The 16934-nt window shown below is 33.9% G+C and overlaps 1 protein-coding gene across 2 annotated transcripts in view; it reads left to right on the forward strand.

The window, feature by feature from the left end:
• The window catches only part of DPYD (dihydropyrimidine dehydrogenase), a 783111-nt gene that overhangs the window by 191274 nt on the left and 574903 nt on the right, over positions 1–16934 (forward strand). For both annotated transcript variants that reach the window (XR_014842857.1, NM_214044.3), the window contains 1 exon segment: positions 10046–10133. Coding sequence is in view for 1 of the 2 variants with exons in the window: in NM_214044.3 (NP_999209.2) it covers positions 10046–10133 (88 nt within the window). In the remaining variant the exon portion in view is untranslated.

The following is a 16934-nucleotide window of genomic DNA, read 5'->3' on the forward strand; positions in this document are numbered from 1 at the left end:
TGATATCTACAGATCGTTGCTAATTGCTTTTATTTCGTCTGTCTTGTATTTCTGCTGAAAAGATTGATCTTAGTTATTTCTGTAAGTAATGTATATATAAGAAAATGCTTTGTAAAGAATAACATGATCTGTAAGTATTACTGCTGGGTGCCTTGTAAAACAAATGTGTTCTGTTCGATTGCTTTTAAAGTCAGCCATGTATGGAGTATATTGTATAATAATGACTATAACATACAAGGTTTTTTTATATTATATCAGAAACTTTCTCACACTCACTGGGGCTCCTGGCTATTATTATGAGAACTGTTACAGACATCAAATCATGATACCCACAGGCTGGACTTTGGAAAAAGTCAGACCTGGATAAGAGTCCTGAGTTAGGCTTTCACAGCGTGTGAGTCAAGCCTGGATATAACCACACGCTACTGTGATTTTAGAGTGAAGTAGAAGAGAACATTGGGAATCACAGACTCATAAGAGATCCCTATTAACCTGATAATAGCTAGGATCACAGAAATAGGTAATAAAATATTTCAAACCTAAATCTGAGAAGAAAATTTTGCACTTTAGTATCTTTATCTTTAAAATGAAAATAACAATGGCATATACCTCATCAGGTTCTTGTATAGTGAGTTAATATTTGTATCTGCCTCACTGAGTGATTATGAAGATTAAATCAGTTAATGTTTATGAAACCCATAGAATAGTACTATCATATAACAACCTCCACATAAGTATTTATTAAATTGCATCGAATATAAATATTTTTCATTAAAATGTTTATTATTTGTATAAGTTTGAAAGGCTATTATTAAAATAGTTTTCTCAAATATTAAAAACAATAACTGAAGTATTCCCAAAATTCCCAAAATTCTGGTTGTCTTCTTCAGGCAGTTTAAGATTAATCTATTTCCAAACAGACCAACAACAAAGACAAGGAACCCAACCGTTTTCTGACTGGAGAAGGAAATAGTAGAGAAACTAGAAAAGTGAATCTACTGTTACAGTCCAGTGTGAAAATTGCTTTGATAAAAAATTCCACAGGGTGCTCAGGGGGTCGGAATGATAAGAACCAGGGGACTCTGTGAGAGATGCCTGAGATGAGTTTTGACGTGAGCTTGAAATGTGGCCCTTCAGGCAAGGGAGGGGACTGCTGGAACACACAGAGACTGAAAGATGACCTGACCTGCTCATGGAACTATAAACAAAGTTCTCAAGCGGGACAGGTGTTACAGCTGGAGTTGGAGGAATGCAGTAGGCAGGGGTCAAGTTCAAAGGTCACAGTATGCCACTGCTCCATGTAAGCAGGAGAATGTTATGATCAGATAAGGATTTTTAAAAACATCACCAGGGTTGTGTAAAACACTTTTAAAAACTGTGCTGAATATCGTTTTCTTTTACTTGGGGTAATTTGCATAGACTTAGCTAATAAGAGGAATGAATATTCTCTTTAAATTTAATTTAAAATGTGTTTAAAAACTTTTTAAAAGGGGGGGTGGGATCATTTTTATGGAGTATGATTTACAGATAAATTTGTATGGGCTCCCCATACACACATGAAATGAAATAATTCCAACTGGAAGAAAATTCAGATAGGGCTGTTGCTCTCCAATCTGTTCTTTGAGCACCTAAAGTATTTCAATCACTGTTGCACTTACAAAGAGAAAAGAAAAAAAAAAAAAAGAAACTAGACAAAAATCTCTTTTGCATGAAGTCCAGTCTATTTTGGATTTACCATCTTCCAAGTTAAGTTTCATGAATCCTCTCCTTGACCAGCACAGTACTTAGACCATAGTGGCTTTTTAATAAATAATTTCGAATTGATTTATTCCTACATTCCTATTGCTTTATAACATCTAGATAAGGTTCGGATAAGTTAACTTGTTTCTAAATTCTCTTGTTGAATACTGTCTTATAATTTTAAGGCCAAGTATTTTCTTCCGCTTTTGTTTTAACTTACTTAATGAGTCCCTCCAGCACTTGCTCTGTCACTCACTCTGTTCTTTTGTTTGTTTTTTGGCCAGATGTGACCCTTTGTTCTGTTAGGGGTTGTCAAACACCGACTACTCAGAAGTATCATTCATTGTGATCATCCTATTAAAACCCTTAGCTGGCTTCTATGGAAGATTTAAAGAGAATACAGGAACACTGTGGGTTGACTTTGACCTTGCCAATTCAAATGACCAAAATTAAAAAAAAAAAAAAAAATACACAGGATAATGTGATTTTTGTTGCCAATCAGTATCTAAGTATTTTTATTTTTTAAACTACATGTTTTATCTGCATCTTGCAAAAATCTAAAATAATGTAACATTGTAAAAGGTAAAATCTATTCTAGATCTTCATCCACATGCACTTAGGTAGGTTTAAACATTTGCATAAACATTATTTCTTCATGATCACCATCTCTCACATATCTAGAAATTGCATTGTGATAAATAACCTATTTCATTTATATATTACACTGTTTGACTTTTCTTTTTACAACTTGATTAGAAATCAGATAAAAATCTGTTTATAGTACTGTTATTATGTTATTTATGAAATGGTCTGTAGATAAGTCATAAAATGTAAAGCTTTTTCTGTTTTGAAATTTTCTGAAAATTTGGCTTGTAGAACATCTATGACTGATAGAAATTACTTTTTTTGCTGCCCTTCCTAAAGGGGCTTCATTGACATTAAAATAAACATACAACAGATATGGCAAATTTTGAAAAGATAATTTGTACAGCATATGGATATGCTAAGAAAAACGATGTCTTCTTTCTAAGAAGCCTGGAAGGATTCTCAATATAAATCAAAGAGTTTATGACACTACTGGGGAAATAGTCCAGGTGAAATAAGATTATTGAGTAGTAGGGAAGCTATAATAAAAGCTGTCAGTACTGTCACCTAGTTCTCTCTAAGGTCTGTAAAGGATCAAAAATGTATTGAGCATCATGTAACAACTGCCTAGAATGTGAGGGGAACCACTGTTGTGGTGAACAACAGTATTCTGGTTTGAAAAGAATTACATATGGCTTGTAGTTAAATTAAAACTAGTAGGTTAGACTGTAAAATGTACCGTGAAACTTGGGTCTTTGAACATGACTACATGCCAACTAGACAAGTAACTGATTTTTATTATGGATGTACGTGGTCACATGTCTATAACCTTATTCAAATTGAAATGGTGTGTAAAATATAGGTATTTTCTTAATTGTAAGCAGTTATTAAGGAAATATTACACTTGTGCAGAGGTAGCATATTTCATCAGGGCAAGTGCTTACCTGCCCTGAAGGGTAAGAAATACTTTGTCATCATCTCACCAGTCAGCAGCGGTTAAGAAGGGGAAGGAAGAAATATGCCTCACATGGGTATTGAAATTATGAGAATCCTAGGAGGTAATGTGTGGAGCAGGAATCAAGAAGAACCTCTTTCATCACATGGATTCTCATATTTACTAATTGCTCCCATTAGTTATTTACTCAACTCTGCATTCATAATAGAGACCAGTTACACTCTTAATTAGGATGTAGTCATTTTTCAAAAGCACAAACTTCATAGTGTATTGAGTAGTCCAAAATTTAACTGATTTTTAGAGAATCTGTTTACATCATCCTATTAGTGTGGAAAAACAACCAGAAGCCCCAAGAAGAAAGGATTCTGTATAAAGAAGATTGGATCACTGTTGAGTTTGACACTGTAGGCAATTTGATTCCTGAAGTACCGTAACTACAAGGAATTTTCCATAAAGAAGTACAAGCAACTATATATGTGCCAGCTACTGACATAGATACTGAAAACAAAAAATCGATTATAGTCTCTGCCCCAGTTTTTTTTTTTTTTTAATGAATTGCATTAGGCAGTGGAATTTCTTTTCCCCTTATTCCTTTCATTCCTTCCATATTAATGGGCAGGTAAATGTACATAGTATTGTGGCAGCTCCTGTGTGGAGCTACTTAATATGCTCAAGAATTATGTTTCTAGTAGAAGCGGTTATACCAAAGGTGTTTAAAGTCGTAGTAGAATTGGTCTTTGAAATTGTGTAATATCATAAAACTCTAACATTTTCACCTTGACCTGAGGAAGCGGTTAAGACTATCTTCCACCTTTTTTTCTTATACTAAAATTGGACTCTAGGAGAGAGGGTACCTTAACCTTTTTCTAGCTGTAACTTTTTAACTGCTTTTTTCTCAGTTTTGAAATTACTCTGGCAAGGAGGCACTGATGTTGCTAAGAGATGAGGTCAGTGATACATTACCTTTTAAAAATGTAACCTGCCTTCATCCATGAATGGGATGGTTCTGGGCCTAAGACAGTGAATGTGTTCTAGTAGTTTTTCGGCCGCCTTGGCCATTGGTCTCACTATTCTTCTGGGAGATTTCCGGAGCCTTAATACTTTCATCTATGAAGTGGAGATAAAAATAAGACTTATTAATTTTTAAAAGTCAGTTATATTTGGAGATAAAAAATGAGAATTACTTTTTTAAGTCCCTTCTTCAAAAAAGTGTAAAGTACCTATTTTTAGCTATTAGTATCTGGGAAAACCAAAAATTTTCTAATGCAAACTATAGAAAGATTGTAGAAAAGTTAAATATGTTACATTTCTAGATTCATGATCATCCAAAAATATTTTGAGCATTGATTGTGTGAATTGTGTACTGTTCTGAGTTTTGCTTCTTTTAAATTGTCTTGGGGAACCCATATGTGAATGGAATTTTCTGGTGGATAAATAGCTTTATTTAAACATTGTTTTGTTGTTAACCTACAGTTCAAAGAAATATCAGAAGCCTTAAAACATAACATCATTGGTGTGGTTAAAAGGCAGAATAATACACAGAATAAAAAATTCAGTTACTGTAAATGATGTGACCGTAGCTTTCCAGCCCAGCAGAATGTAGAAACTGGGCCAAGATGCATATTAGGAATATTTAAAGATAGTTCCAGATACCCTTGAGCTGGAAAAAAACTGTGCTGTAATCAGAGGAGCAGAGTCAGAAAGTATATAGGAAAGGCTGGGGGAAGCAGAGAGAGTTATTGGAAGCTGAGAATGGCTTTTGAGTGTTTAATGTATCAGAACATTGGATTAGTCTCATCATATTTTAAAGATGCCAACCATCTTTTTTGGGTCCTTTTATTGTAGAATCTGGGTACGAGCGATGTAAGCTTCTAACCTCCATTTCTTGAGTCACATTCCTTCCATTCAACCTGATTCTCAATTCTGCCCGGTTTTAGTAGAAATATTGCCAAGTTGGGGAAGGGTATTAGACTATGTATTTGCTTACACTAATGATTATAGAAAAGAGAAGTTAGATCCTTTACCCATCTGCTACATTCGAATTAGTTAGGTCTTCCAAATAAATGTACCGAACATCAAAGATTTGAGAAATACAGTATCAACATTAGGAAAACATTTTCATTTTTAATATAAATACTCGCTTGACCAGCTGACTATTTGTAGGCTAACACAGATTATGCATGACCTGATGACCCAGTGTGACTTGATTGAACCAAAATCTAGCAGCAGACCAAAGACAATGCTATGTGAGGCTTTAAGTTTTTCAAATAGATTTGTGTGATATTTTTTTAAACTGGGAAAGAAATTATTATTTAAACTCATGGATTAGAAAATTCTTTAACAAGCATAGGCTACCATTCCAACTGCTATGAATGTTTAACAATAAGAGAAGCAGGTGTGAAGAATGAAATGCTGCTTAATTTATTCACTATAATATTTTTTGACGTCATACTGTAGGGTAAAACTGTCCAGCCTCCCTGATATTTGGGGAGAGGAATTATAGTTCACTTTCCCTAGAGAAAGACCGTGGATAAATATATCTTTAATAGTTCTGTGTCCCCTAAGTAATAGTACTAAAGTTTTCATACAGTTTTTATGGTCATATTGAATCATGAAGGATTAATATTGTTAAAGATTCTATGTTTTGCTTTTAATGAAATCCATTGATATGCTCTCTATTAAATATGGAAATGAAAAAAGTTCATCATTAGTGAAAAACTAAGAAGTTTTATTGCTTTAAAATAATTTAATATACTCTCAGTATAAATATAATTATTTGGGGATTAGCAATATTACATAAATGTTTATCTGAATTAACTTTTGCCTCATACAATGCATTTAAAAATAAACTGCAATATAAAAGAGTAACTTTGAAACATAAAAGGGAAATTAAATGACTGAAGATAAAAACAAGTGTAATTTAAATGTTACTTCTAAGGAAAAATTTATGTAGAACTGTGGTTTACAATAATTGTTGACATATTCCCCTAAGTACTGTGTCTGTGATTTTTCATGGTATCAATCATTTAAAGCAATTTAGGTAATAACATTCTGACATGCATTTCTGCTATTTTATTTACACCATTTGCCTACATCATTGTAATGCAGTACCTTTCTGATTTGGTACAGTAAATGCACTCTGTAATATCTATTATGGCATGGTCAAAGGATAATTTATTGTCAAATAGAAAAATAGGTCAACATTAATGTCACTTGATGATCAACCCCCCCAAGTTTAATAAAACATCTCACCAGTATGCATTCCAGTGCAGCGGTTGATATTTTATTAGGACTACCTGGCTATAGCAGTAGTGTAATTACTGAGCTGTCAGAGTGATAAGTGGGATTAATGGCAGCCTGATGCACTTTAGTCTGCAGAGCGCTTAGAGAATTGCAAGATGGTATTATTATCAGAGTCTGCCCATTCTGGCATATTCATGGCACCAAAGAAAAAAAGAATGCTACAATTCAGGTTTGCGTTGCCCTGCCTCATTAACATCTGACATTTCCAACAGCTGTTATTTGTGAACTAGCTCAATAATAAAAGGAGAATTATTTGGTAAAAAGGCTTAATAATCACAACTAAAAATCCTTACGTTGTCAATGCTGTTAAGTGAATCTGTTTATGTTGAATTTAAGATTTCTCTTAAATCAGAGAACAGAAAAATACACTGTGCATTAATTTGGCTCATTCATACCTGCTGACATTATAACTTTATTTTTTAATTGCCTTATTATTCAACTTGGGTGTTAGAAAAAAAAAGAAAAGCAGAAAACTTGTGCCTTCATTAGGGATAATGAGAATCCTCTATCATCTATCTATCTATCTATCTATCTATCTATCTATCTGTCTGTCTATCTATCTATCTATCTATCATGGCAAGTATATGTGTTGTTCTGTTCTTATGGAATGGCAGATTTTTAAAAAGTTGTCGAGATGACTTTTTTACAAATTGGAAGATATTTAAGATTGCATATTATTTTAGAGCTATTTTTTATTTTACTACATAATAAGAACTCTCTTTAAACTACTGCTAATGCTCCACATATTTATCCATGTGAAGATAAGACTTATAACTATCACCTCATTTCAACATCAAGGACCACATAGATCATAACTTGTTTTCTTTTTGGATTGTTATGCAGTGTATGCTACATACGTCCCAGAAATTCTTCTTGAACTCAGTGACTTGCTTTAAGGGGAAAAATCAGAAATATGAGAATGTAGGAATTCAGCTAAATGATAGATGTGACTCTAACAATGGCATTTAGGGAAATGATAAGGGAGAGGCTTAATGACTACATTCCAGAGAGGACAATTGATTATGAAAAGCCTTCAGTACTCTTTGTGTAAAATTTAATTTAGAGAGAAGGCTAAGGGCACAAACCAGAGAAAAGAGATCAGATTTAAAAACAAGATATTAATTAGGTCCTGAGAAATTGGTTCAGACAATGAAGAGGACTCTCCGACTCACAAAAGAATGACAAGGAGACTGGTATTGTTTTCTCAAAGGAAATGAGCCAACATCTTTACACATGGAAGTGGATAGATAATGAGCTAGCTAGTCACCTTTGTCACTGAACAATGTGGAGTTCATTGTCAGTGAAATTCTCAGCGAATCCTGGTCTTCTGACCAATGTGACAATCGTGTATATCTTAAATTTGAGATCACCAGCCTAATTTTTCTCTGCTATCACTCTCACTTTATGCCAGACCAAATTCCATTGGTTTACCTACCCTGTCATGTTCTTTTCTCTCCAGGCTTTGGCACGTACTGTTTTTATTCTTTGGTCATTTTCTCGAGTGACCCTGCACTCCAAATCCCACCCTGCTTGGCTTTCCTAATACCGACTCATGCTTTAAGCAGTGCTTTAGGTATCATTCCTCCCAATTAAGCTTTTCCTGCCTTTACCTCCAGGACGACTGTTTGTCTTATGTGCTCCCTTGCCTGGCACATGCCTTTTGTACCCAAACTCACACTGACCCACGATGACGATGACCTGAACTTCCTCCTAACTGTCGCGTCCACAAGAGCAGGAACGTGGTGGCCTTGTTCATTGCTTTTAGAACCTCATATCCCAGTTTCTGACATGTAACAAGGGCATGTTAAATATTTGTTAAATGACTACACAAATACGTACGTGAATGTACACACTGAAGACCATTTAGCCAGTGGTTTCAGTCCTCAAGTAGTAATTATAGAATTGTGATTTTTCACTGTGTGGATCCAACCATGTAGAGCAGAACCAACCTAAAGATATTCTCAGGCCAGTAACTCAGACTCAGGAGGGGATGCCCTGTGGAAACAGTGACATTTATCAAGCTTCAAGGTGCTTCTTAGCACACTAAAGTTTGAATGTATCTTTGGTCCTTTTCCCAGGAAGCATATTCTGAAATGAGATTAGTATGCAGGAAGTTTATTAGAAGGTTCTATGCAAGAGGGAAGGAATCAGGATTGGACAGATATGGCTGCAATAAAGGCTGCGGTGGGTGCCTGCAGACATGCTATGCAAGTGGGGGAAAGGGTATGGGCCTCTGCTTCCCTCACTGACCTGTGGTTGGAATCCGGCTGCCACTGGAAAGGGGGCATGACCATCTCTTCAGCTATTGGCATAAGCTGGGGGAATAAATGCTTCAGTCTGGAAGAGGGTGGATCTGAGCTATGCACTGAAACATGTACGGCAAAGCCCGGTTGTCATGTGAATAGTGTGTAGGTTAAAAGGCATCAAAAATTGGAGGGGAGTTCCCTTCGTGGCTCAGTGGTTAATGAATCTGACTAGGAACCATGAGGTTGCGGGTTCCATCCCTGGCCTTGCTCAGTGGGTTTAGGATCCGGCGTTGCCAGTGGGCTGTGACGTGGGCTGCAGATGTGACTTGGATCTGGCATTGCTGTGGCTGTGGTGTAGGCTGGTGGCTACAGCTCTGATTCGACCCCTAGCCTGGGAACCTCCATGTGCTATGGGCGCGGCCCAGAAAAGACAAAAAAAAAAAAAAAAAATTGGAGGGAGGGAAGAAGGCGGGTGGGAGGGGATGGAGGGATAAAGGGAGGAAGAAAGGATGCTACAAGTAGTAAAAAGAGAGACTACCTTGCATTTGTGTGGTAATCGTGATCTAAACGGTTCACAAAACTTTTATCATAAAAGACTGTGTTTTCTAAGCATTGTCAGCGTAGTGAGGGATCCAAATAAGACTGATTTAGTAAATGAATGAGTGATGTATCTTAGGAGTTCCTGCCATGGCGCAGAGGAAACAAATCCGACCAGGAACCATGAGGTTGCAGGTTTGATCCCTGGCCTTGCTTAGCGAGCTAAGGATCTGGCGTTGCTGTGAGCTGTGTAGGTTGCAGACGCGGCTCGGATCCTGCGTTGCTGTGACTCTGGTGTAGGCTGGCAGCTACAGCTCCGATTTGACCCCTAGCCTGGGAACCTCCATATGTCGCGCGTGCAGTCCTAAAAGGACAAAAAGCCAAAAAATAAAAAATAAAAAGATGTATCTTAAATTAGTATGATCCTCTTAGGCTTTAGGGGGAACACCAAGAGAAAGGGCAGTTATTTGCCTGAACGGTGTTATTTTATACACCTTACAATGTGTGTAAAAAATTAAATGTGTTGCTCTATATGTTTAATGCTTAAAAAATATTTTGTGCCTAAAAATGCTACAGTTTAATTTGTTCTTACTAGACACTAGCTTGAAATGGGTACAGGGTAGAGAATATTATCTCAGTTACTCTCTGGTTTCTTTAATCCACTTATCTTGTTCCCTAGATGCCTGAAATGTGCCGATGCTCCCTGTCAGAAGAGCTGTCCAACTCATCTAGATATCAAATCATTCATCACAAGTATCTCAAATAAGGTAAATTCAGAATTAGCTCTGCAAATGAAAATAATAACCACATTTGATCTTTTTCCATGTTGTGACCATGATTACAGCATAAAACTTGTCTTAGTAAATTGGGTTAAAGTATTAAAAATATGATTTCTAAGGCATGTGAAAATGTTGCACATTTTATTAATTAGTCTCTTCCATGTTGTGATATATTATTGTAAAATGCATATTCATTGTTTATTGTCTTAAAAATGAGTTTATGGTGAAATTAATCATTTTATAATCCAAGGCATTCACTGAATAGATTGATTCTAGCTTAAGCTTGCTAAATACTTACAGATAGGAACTGTAATTATCAAAACATTTCAAACATTTGAAATATCTTTGTTTTAAAATGTGCTTTGGTATTAACTCTGGCACCCTGAAGCAAATCAAAGAAATTTGTTTAAGATTGGAGTAATTCATAAAGACCGGTAGAGCTGTAACTGAAACATCACTAAAAACCAAAGAATAGAAAAACGGGCTTTTATGGGGTGAGTAGAAAAAAAGGAATTTTGGTTTTTTTATTTTAAACATTATAAAACTAAGCTCAGTTTTTAGTCAGTAAGAGAATGATTGATTGATTGAATGCTTAGTTAATATTAGTTCATTAAAAGTCAATTGGTATTAATTAATTAAAATACCTTTTGTTTATGAAAGGATCATTGTGAGATCTTAGCCCAGTGTCTCATCCTTTAACAATTGAGCAAAAGCTGAAGGAAGGCTTCCCATGAGGATGTAGAGAATCTTTCTTTTCACAAGATTTAATGCTTATGTTTTAAAATACTGCAAAAATCCTATAAGTGCTCCTTCAACTACCAAGTCCTTTTTATATATAAAGATAATTTCTCAATATGTCAGTGATTTTTTAAAAAAATATTGTCGGAGAAAAGTGATAAAGTTATATAGCTTTAGAATTTCAAAAGAATTAAAATTATTACTTAGGTATAGGACTTGATATTAATTTACATGGGCAGGTTTATTAGGATTTGAAATCCAGATTAAATTTTTAGATTGAACACTTATCATGAACTCTGGGAAACTTATTTCTTTACTTTCATTAACAAAAGAAAGATAGGATGTGCCTTACAAGATTGTGATATGAACTGAATAATATTTGTGTGTGAAAATCTCCAATATGGTAATTATTCAAAAATAGGTTGTTGATGTGGAATTATTAATTTATTAATAATTAATCTATTCTTTAATTATTAATATATTCATTCAATGTGGTAAATACTATGCAAATAATTGCTATTTTTGTAGCTAGTGTTTTTTTATTGAACACCCACTATATACCAAACACAGTGGTCTGTACTAAGTAAGCGAGGGACCCTGCTATGATCCTGCCTTTTAGAAGTTCATCATCTATTAGCAGAAACAGATAAATTAAGAAACAAAACAAAACAACCAAAACCTGGCCATAATTCATTGTGGTTAGTGCTGAAATCCATGTAGTTCAGGAAAAGTATTTAGCATAATAAAATAGCATATGAATATGGGCGTGCACATGACAGATTTGGGGAAATATAATAAATTTAGTATGGCTAAAATTGAGCCTAGATTACATGAAGAAGAGTAATAGGAAAGAAATAAGGCAATTAGATTGGGATTAGGTGTGAAAGTATTTGAATTCTATGCTCAATATTTGAGACTTAATTCTATAGGTAGTAGGAAATCACTGATGCTTTATATTTGTTTTGTGATTAAGATGAAATCTGAAAGGGATCTCATTTATTAACTTTGTAGTATCCAAAAATTTATCATCACAGGACCTGTCTTATATGTGAAAATAAGTGAATTATGTGAAGCATGTATATATTTTTATTTAATATTATGTAATAAGCTTATGAGAGGAGTGAAACAAAATATCCAAAGTTTAAAGTGTTTTGGCTAAAATTATATCTAAGATAGCACTCCTGACTTCAAACATGAGATGATATTAGAATTATGATCCATGCTAGATAAATTTTCCCTAGATATTCCAAAATTCAATAGTGATTTTGTGATTCTAATTAATATATACCACATTCATTCAAGGTCTACAAAAATGTATAGAAAAAAAAAAGACAAGGGAATAATGATATTCTTTGAAAAGTTTCTGAAATGTGTAAGCAAGATCAGAATCATCTCTATTTTAGCAAAATGTCGTTTCATTTATTTGTCCATATTCTTTACTACCTGATGAAGCACTGCATGTCGGTACTTATTTAAACAGATTTCCGTATGAAGAGAGGTATTTGGAAGTATTTAATTGAAAATGTAATCTTTGCCAGACGTTTATGGATCTCTGTTGTGTGTAGTGTTTTGTTGAAGAATCATTGTAGCAATCATAAAAGGTCAAAGATTCTTGTTCTTTAAAGCCTGCAGCTTTTTAGATATTTACCAGCTGTGTACAATGTAGGCTGTCCCATATTGCTCTGCCAGTGGACCTCAACTCAGGAGGGGGGTTCTTTCCAGGTTGAGAGGGTAATTGAATCGCCAGACTCAATGAGCCTTGTGCCTTTTTGAGAAAAGGATGTCACTTGTATTGTATTGTGTTAGGTTTCTGTGATTCAGTGGAGTTTAGGCCAATACTTCCATTCTTTATTTTCTTACAAACTGGATTACAGCTCTGGTTTTCAAAGGTACACTCAATTCTATTGTACCTCCTCAGTCAGTTTTTCTCTGTTTCATTCGTACAAGCTGTTGTTTGCAATTGTATCTCTCAATCGGAAGTACACATTTCAGATTCATCAAACTGTGAATACTGGGTTATATTTTTTGATGGTTTTCTTTTGAAAAAACAGTACTTTATCTAAGAATTCATAAGGTCAGTCTCTAAATGCAGTGAAAAAATGACTTTAAAAAATGTTCCTTAGTTTCATAATGATTTATTTTAAACAATAGAGTTATTTTCTCTTTCAAAACTTTCATTAAATTGTAAAGCATTGATGTTTTTCCACAGATTTTCGTATTTTATAGAGTCTGTGTAGTTAGATTTGTATGGCTTCTATATATAGATAAATAAATTTAATAGTATATACTGAGTCAATGCAAAAGAAAAATCTCTTACTTATAGATTCCTATTGAAAACAACTAGAAGTGAGAGGGCAACAGAATTTAATCACCATTAGTTATTGATAAATATTACTGATGAGAATGTTTTTATTTTAAAAAGTTGTCTTGATAAATGTGTATGTATGTGCATGTGCACACACATGCATACATCTGAAAACAGAAGGATAATTAATGGATGTAGTACATGCTACTTTAGGGTTTGTGAAATTTCAATTTTAAAGACTAAGTGGTTTATACCCTTATCAAATAAAATGATCATTTTTAAGAATAATTTTCTAGAGTTATAGCTCTAATTATATTACACTCTTTTTCAGAAAACTTCAGTGGCTTCCCATTGCCTAGAAACTAATGTCCAAATACATAACCTATTTGTAAGGCAATTGGGCTTTCTCCCATTATTATGACAGAGAAGGAAGTAGATGAAAAAAGTATTAGGAAGTCCCCAATTTATTACCTAGTAATTTTTAAATCAACATTTTAGATATATAAAACGAAACGTAGTGAAGTTTCAAGCTTCTTTTGGTACACAAGGGTAGTTTCCTCCCTTGTGTTTTCAGACGATAACTATGAGCACCTCTCTCCATTCCAAGACTAACAGAAACTTACCTACCTGCCCTAAACTGGTGTTCAAGAGAACAAAACTGTTAAAAACTCTACATTATGCTCCTAGAGGGCTAACAAGCCGTTATCTTGCACAGTTAAATCTCCATTTGGTTTAAATAAATATTTCTAAACCTGTGTGTCAGTTTCCCTTACATTTGAGATGACAAATCTTGAGTAATATGAAAAGATGTATTTTTCTCTAGGCCTAAGTATATTCTAAATTTTACAACAGCTAAGTATTATGGGTCTGCAAGATTTGGGGACCCAATCTGAAAGGGTCTGTGGCATAGACTAAGATATTGTAATTCTCATTATCTCCTCCTTATCTGATAAGATAATAATTCTATCCTTCTAAAACATGATCAGATAATATTGTTAATGCTTTATTAGTCCGTATTGGATTATTTTTATTCAAATTTTTGCCAATTTTCTTCAGTTTTTTTCCCCATGTTGAGATTTCCGTTGGAAAGCAGTTTACTTGTGCTTAGAATAAATACTTTTTTTAAAAATTATTTCCCCCAAAACACTTTTTTTTTTTCCCAAATGATACAACTGACAAGGGCTTAATCTCTAGAATATACAAGCAGCTTAAGCAGCTCAACAGAAAAAAAGCCAACAACCCAATGGAAAAATGAGCAAAAGAGCTGAATAGACATTTCTCCAAGGAAGATATACAGATGGCCAACAATTTGTTGCACATGAAAAAATGCTCAACATCCCTGATTATTAGATAAATGCAAATCAAAGCTACTATGAAGTACCACCTCACACCAGTCAGAATGGCCATCATTAATAAGTCCACAAATAATAAGTGCTGGAGGGGGCGTGGAGAAAAGGGAATCCTCCTGCACTGCTGCTGGTACAACCGCTGTGGAGAACAGTATGGTGGTATCTTAGAAATCCAGCAATCCCACTCTTGGGCATATATCTGGACGAAACTTTCCTTAAAAAAGACACATGCACCCCCATGTTCATTGCAGCTCTATTCACAATAGCCAAGACATGGAAACAACCCAAATGTCCATTGACAGAATAAATACTTTTAATCTTCATTCAGTAAGGTTATGGTGTTGCCCAACTTTTTGTTTCTGAAACTTTATACATTTCTTCACTCTTGAAAAATATTTTGACTATGTATAGAACTCAAGGTTGGTAGTTATTATCTTTTTTTCAACTTCTCAGAAGATATTATTTTAGTGTCTTTTGTTATGCATTAATGCTATTGGAAAGTCACCAGGAGCCTAATTATTGCTCATTTGAGAGTAATAATGTCTTTGTAAGGGGGGCTAATTTGAAGATCTTTTTATTTTTAGTCTTCAATATTTTTACAATGATTTATCTAAGTCTGAACTTCTTTTTATTTATTTTGCTTGGTTTTCATTGTAATTCTTGAATCTGTAGATTGATGTCTTTCATTATTTGGGGTGAATTTCTCATTGTCTTTCTCCTCTCTTTATGGAGCTCTCACTAGACATGTTAATAAACCTTCTTAGTTTATTCTTAATGACAATTTATTTTTCAAACTTTCGTCTCTTTGTTTTTTGGGGTTACAGTTTAGATAATTTCCTTCAGTTCTACTTTCAGGTTTACTAATACCTTCTTCACCTATTTCAAATATGTCATTAAAATGGTCCATCAAATTTTGAGTTAGAATTTCATCTTTCATTTCTAGGAGGTTTTTTTATATTTAAAAATCTTCTAGCTTTTTATTCATTTTTCAAGCCTGGCTATAATTTCTTAAAACATATAAAATTACTTGTTTTTATACTCTGAGAATTCCACTCTCCAAAGATTTATGTCTGATTATGTTGTGTATGGTGTCTACTGGGTCCACTCACAGTGTTTGGTTTGTTTCCCTGTATGTTTAATTTTTTTTTTAAAGTCTGGTTGCTCATCTGTCTGTGGAAATTCTGTGAGGATTGTGATGAAGACATGTTTCTTTAGGAGAAATTTACATTTGTTATATGCTCCAAGACCTTGAAAATGGAAGCTTCTGTTTATCTTGTCTGACAGATGCCTTTATGAGATTCCACTTATTTCTCTGGCTTATTACCTTGTCATTTTCAGTCCCTGGACATGAAAGCTCATGAATGCCTTCACAATGACTTTAAAAAAAATTCCTTATAATTTTAATTTTTTAATAGAGGAGACAGATGAATGTTTCTCAATACCTATGAAAAATGCAATAAATATTTACGATAAAATGGGTAGTCTAAAATGATTGAAACCCATATTTTTATTGGTAAATACTGGAATAGAAATTGGAAGGGCATATGGAAGAAATCAACTTTTGAAAAATAAGATAAAAAGATTTGCCACATCAGATACTAAAACTCACTATAAAGCTACTATAATCAAGATAATATAGAGCTGATATAGAAATGCGTATTTTTGGAACGGTTCAAAGTATGTAAATAGATCCAAGTAAATAAGAGAACATAATATGTAATGAAGAGGGTATTTTAATTTAGTGGAGAATAATGAGTTCTTTGAAAAGTGGTTCTGATATAACTTTGACTTTACTTTTAGAACACTTATCAAGCTATCTAACATAAATCTTAGGTGAACTAAATTTTTAAATATTAAATGAAACAGACTTAAGGATAATTTCAAAGTTGTGAACTATGTGAGAGAAAAATTTTACTATACACATTTTAAAATGTATTTTAAAATAAAATCTAACCAAATTGAAACCAAGTGAATTTTGTTGTTGTTGCTGTTCTGCATTTTTAGGCTAAGTGGTAACTTCATTATTAAATCAGAGTTCCTAAAAATTTAAATGAGGATAATAGCACTAACCTATATATGCAGAGACGAAAGTTATAAATATTAAATAAAAAATTATAAACATTAATAGCCATATTAGAGATGTCCTACTTCCATACTGGCCAGAAATATATAAATCAATGGTTGAGACACCAGTTTTCTCTCAACAGATTTTTAAGTTAAAAAGTTAAGAAACCTTCTATGCTATTTAGCAGGAAGGAAGCAAGAGGTCTCATACAGTAGAAATATATTTGAAAGTTTCAAATACACATACTGTTGTGCCACTAATCTGTTGCTATATGTTCTTCCTAGAGAAATAAAAGCACCACCATGTAATGGTATATGTACAATAATATTTAT

This window comes from Sus scrofa, chromosome 4, assembly GCF_054392235.1.
Source record: "Sus scrofa isolate SSC_HxYL_T2T_F1_AM1 chromosome 4, Sscrofa_HxYL_maternal_Yorkshire_Landrace_v2.0, whole genome shotgun sequence".
Taxonomy (NCBI): domain Eukaryota; kingdom Metazoa; phylum Chordata; class Mammalia; order Artiodactyla; family Suidae; genus Sus; species Sus scrofa.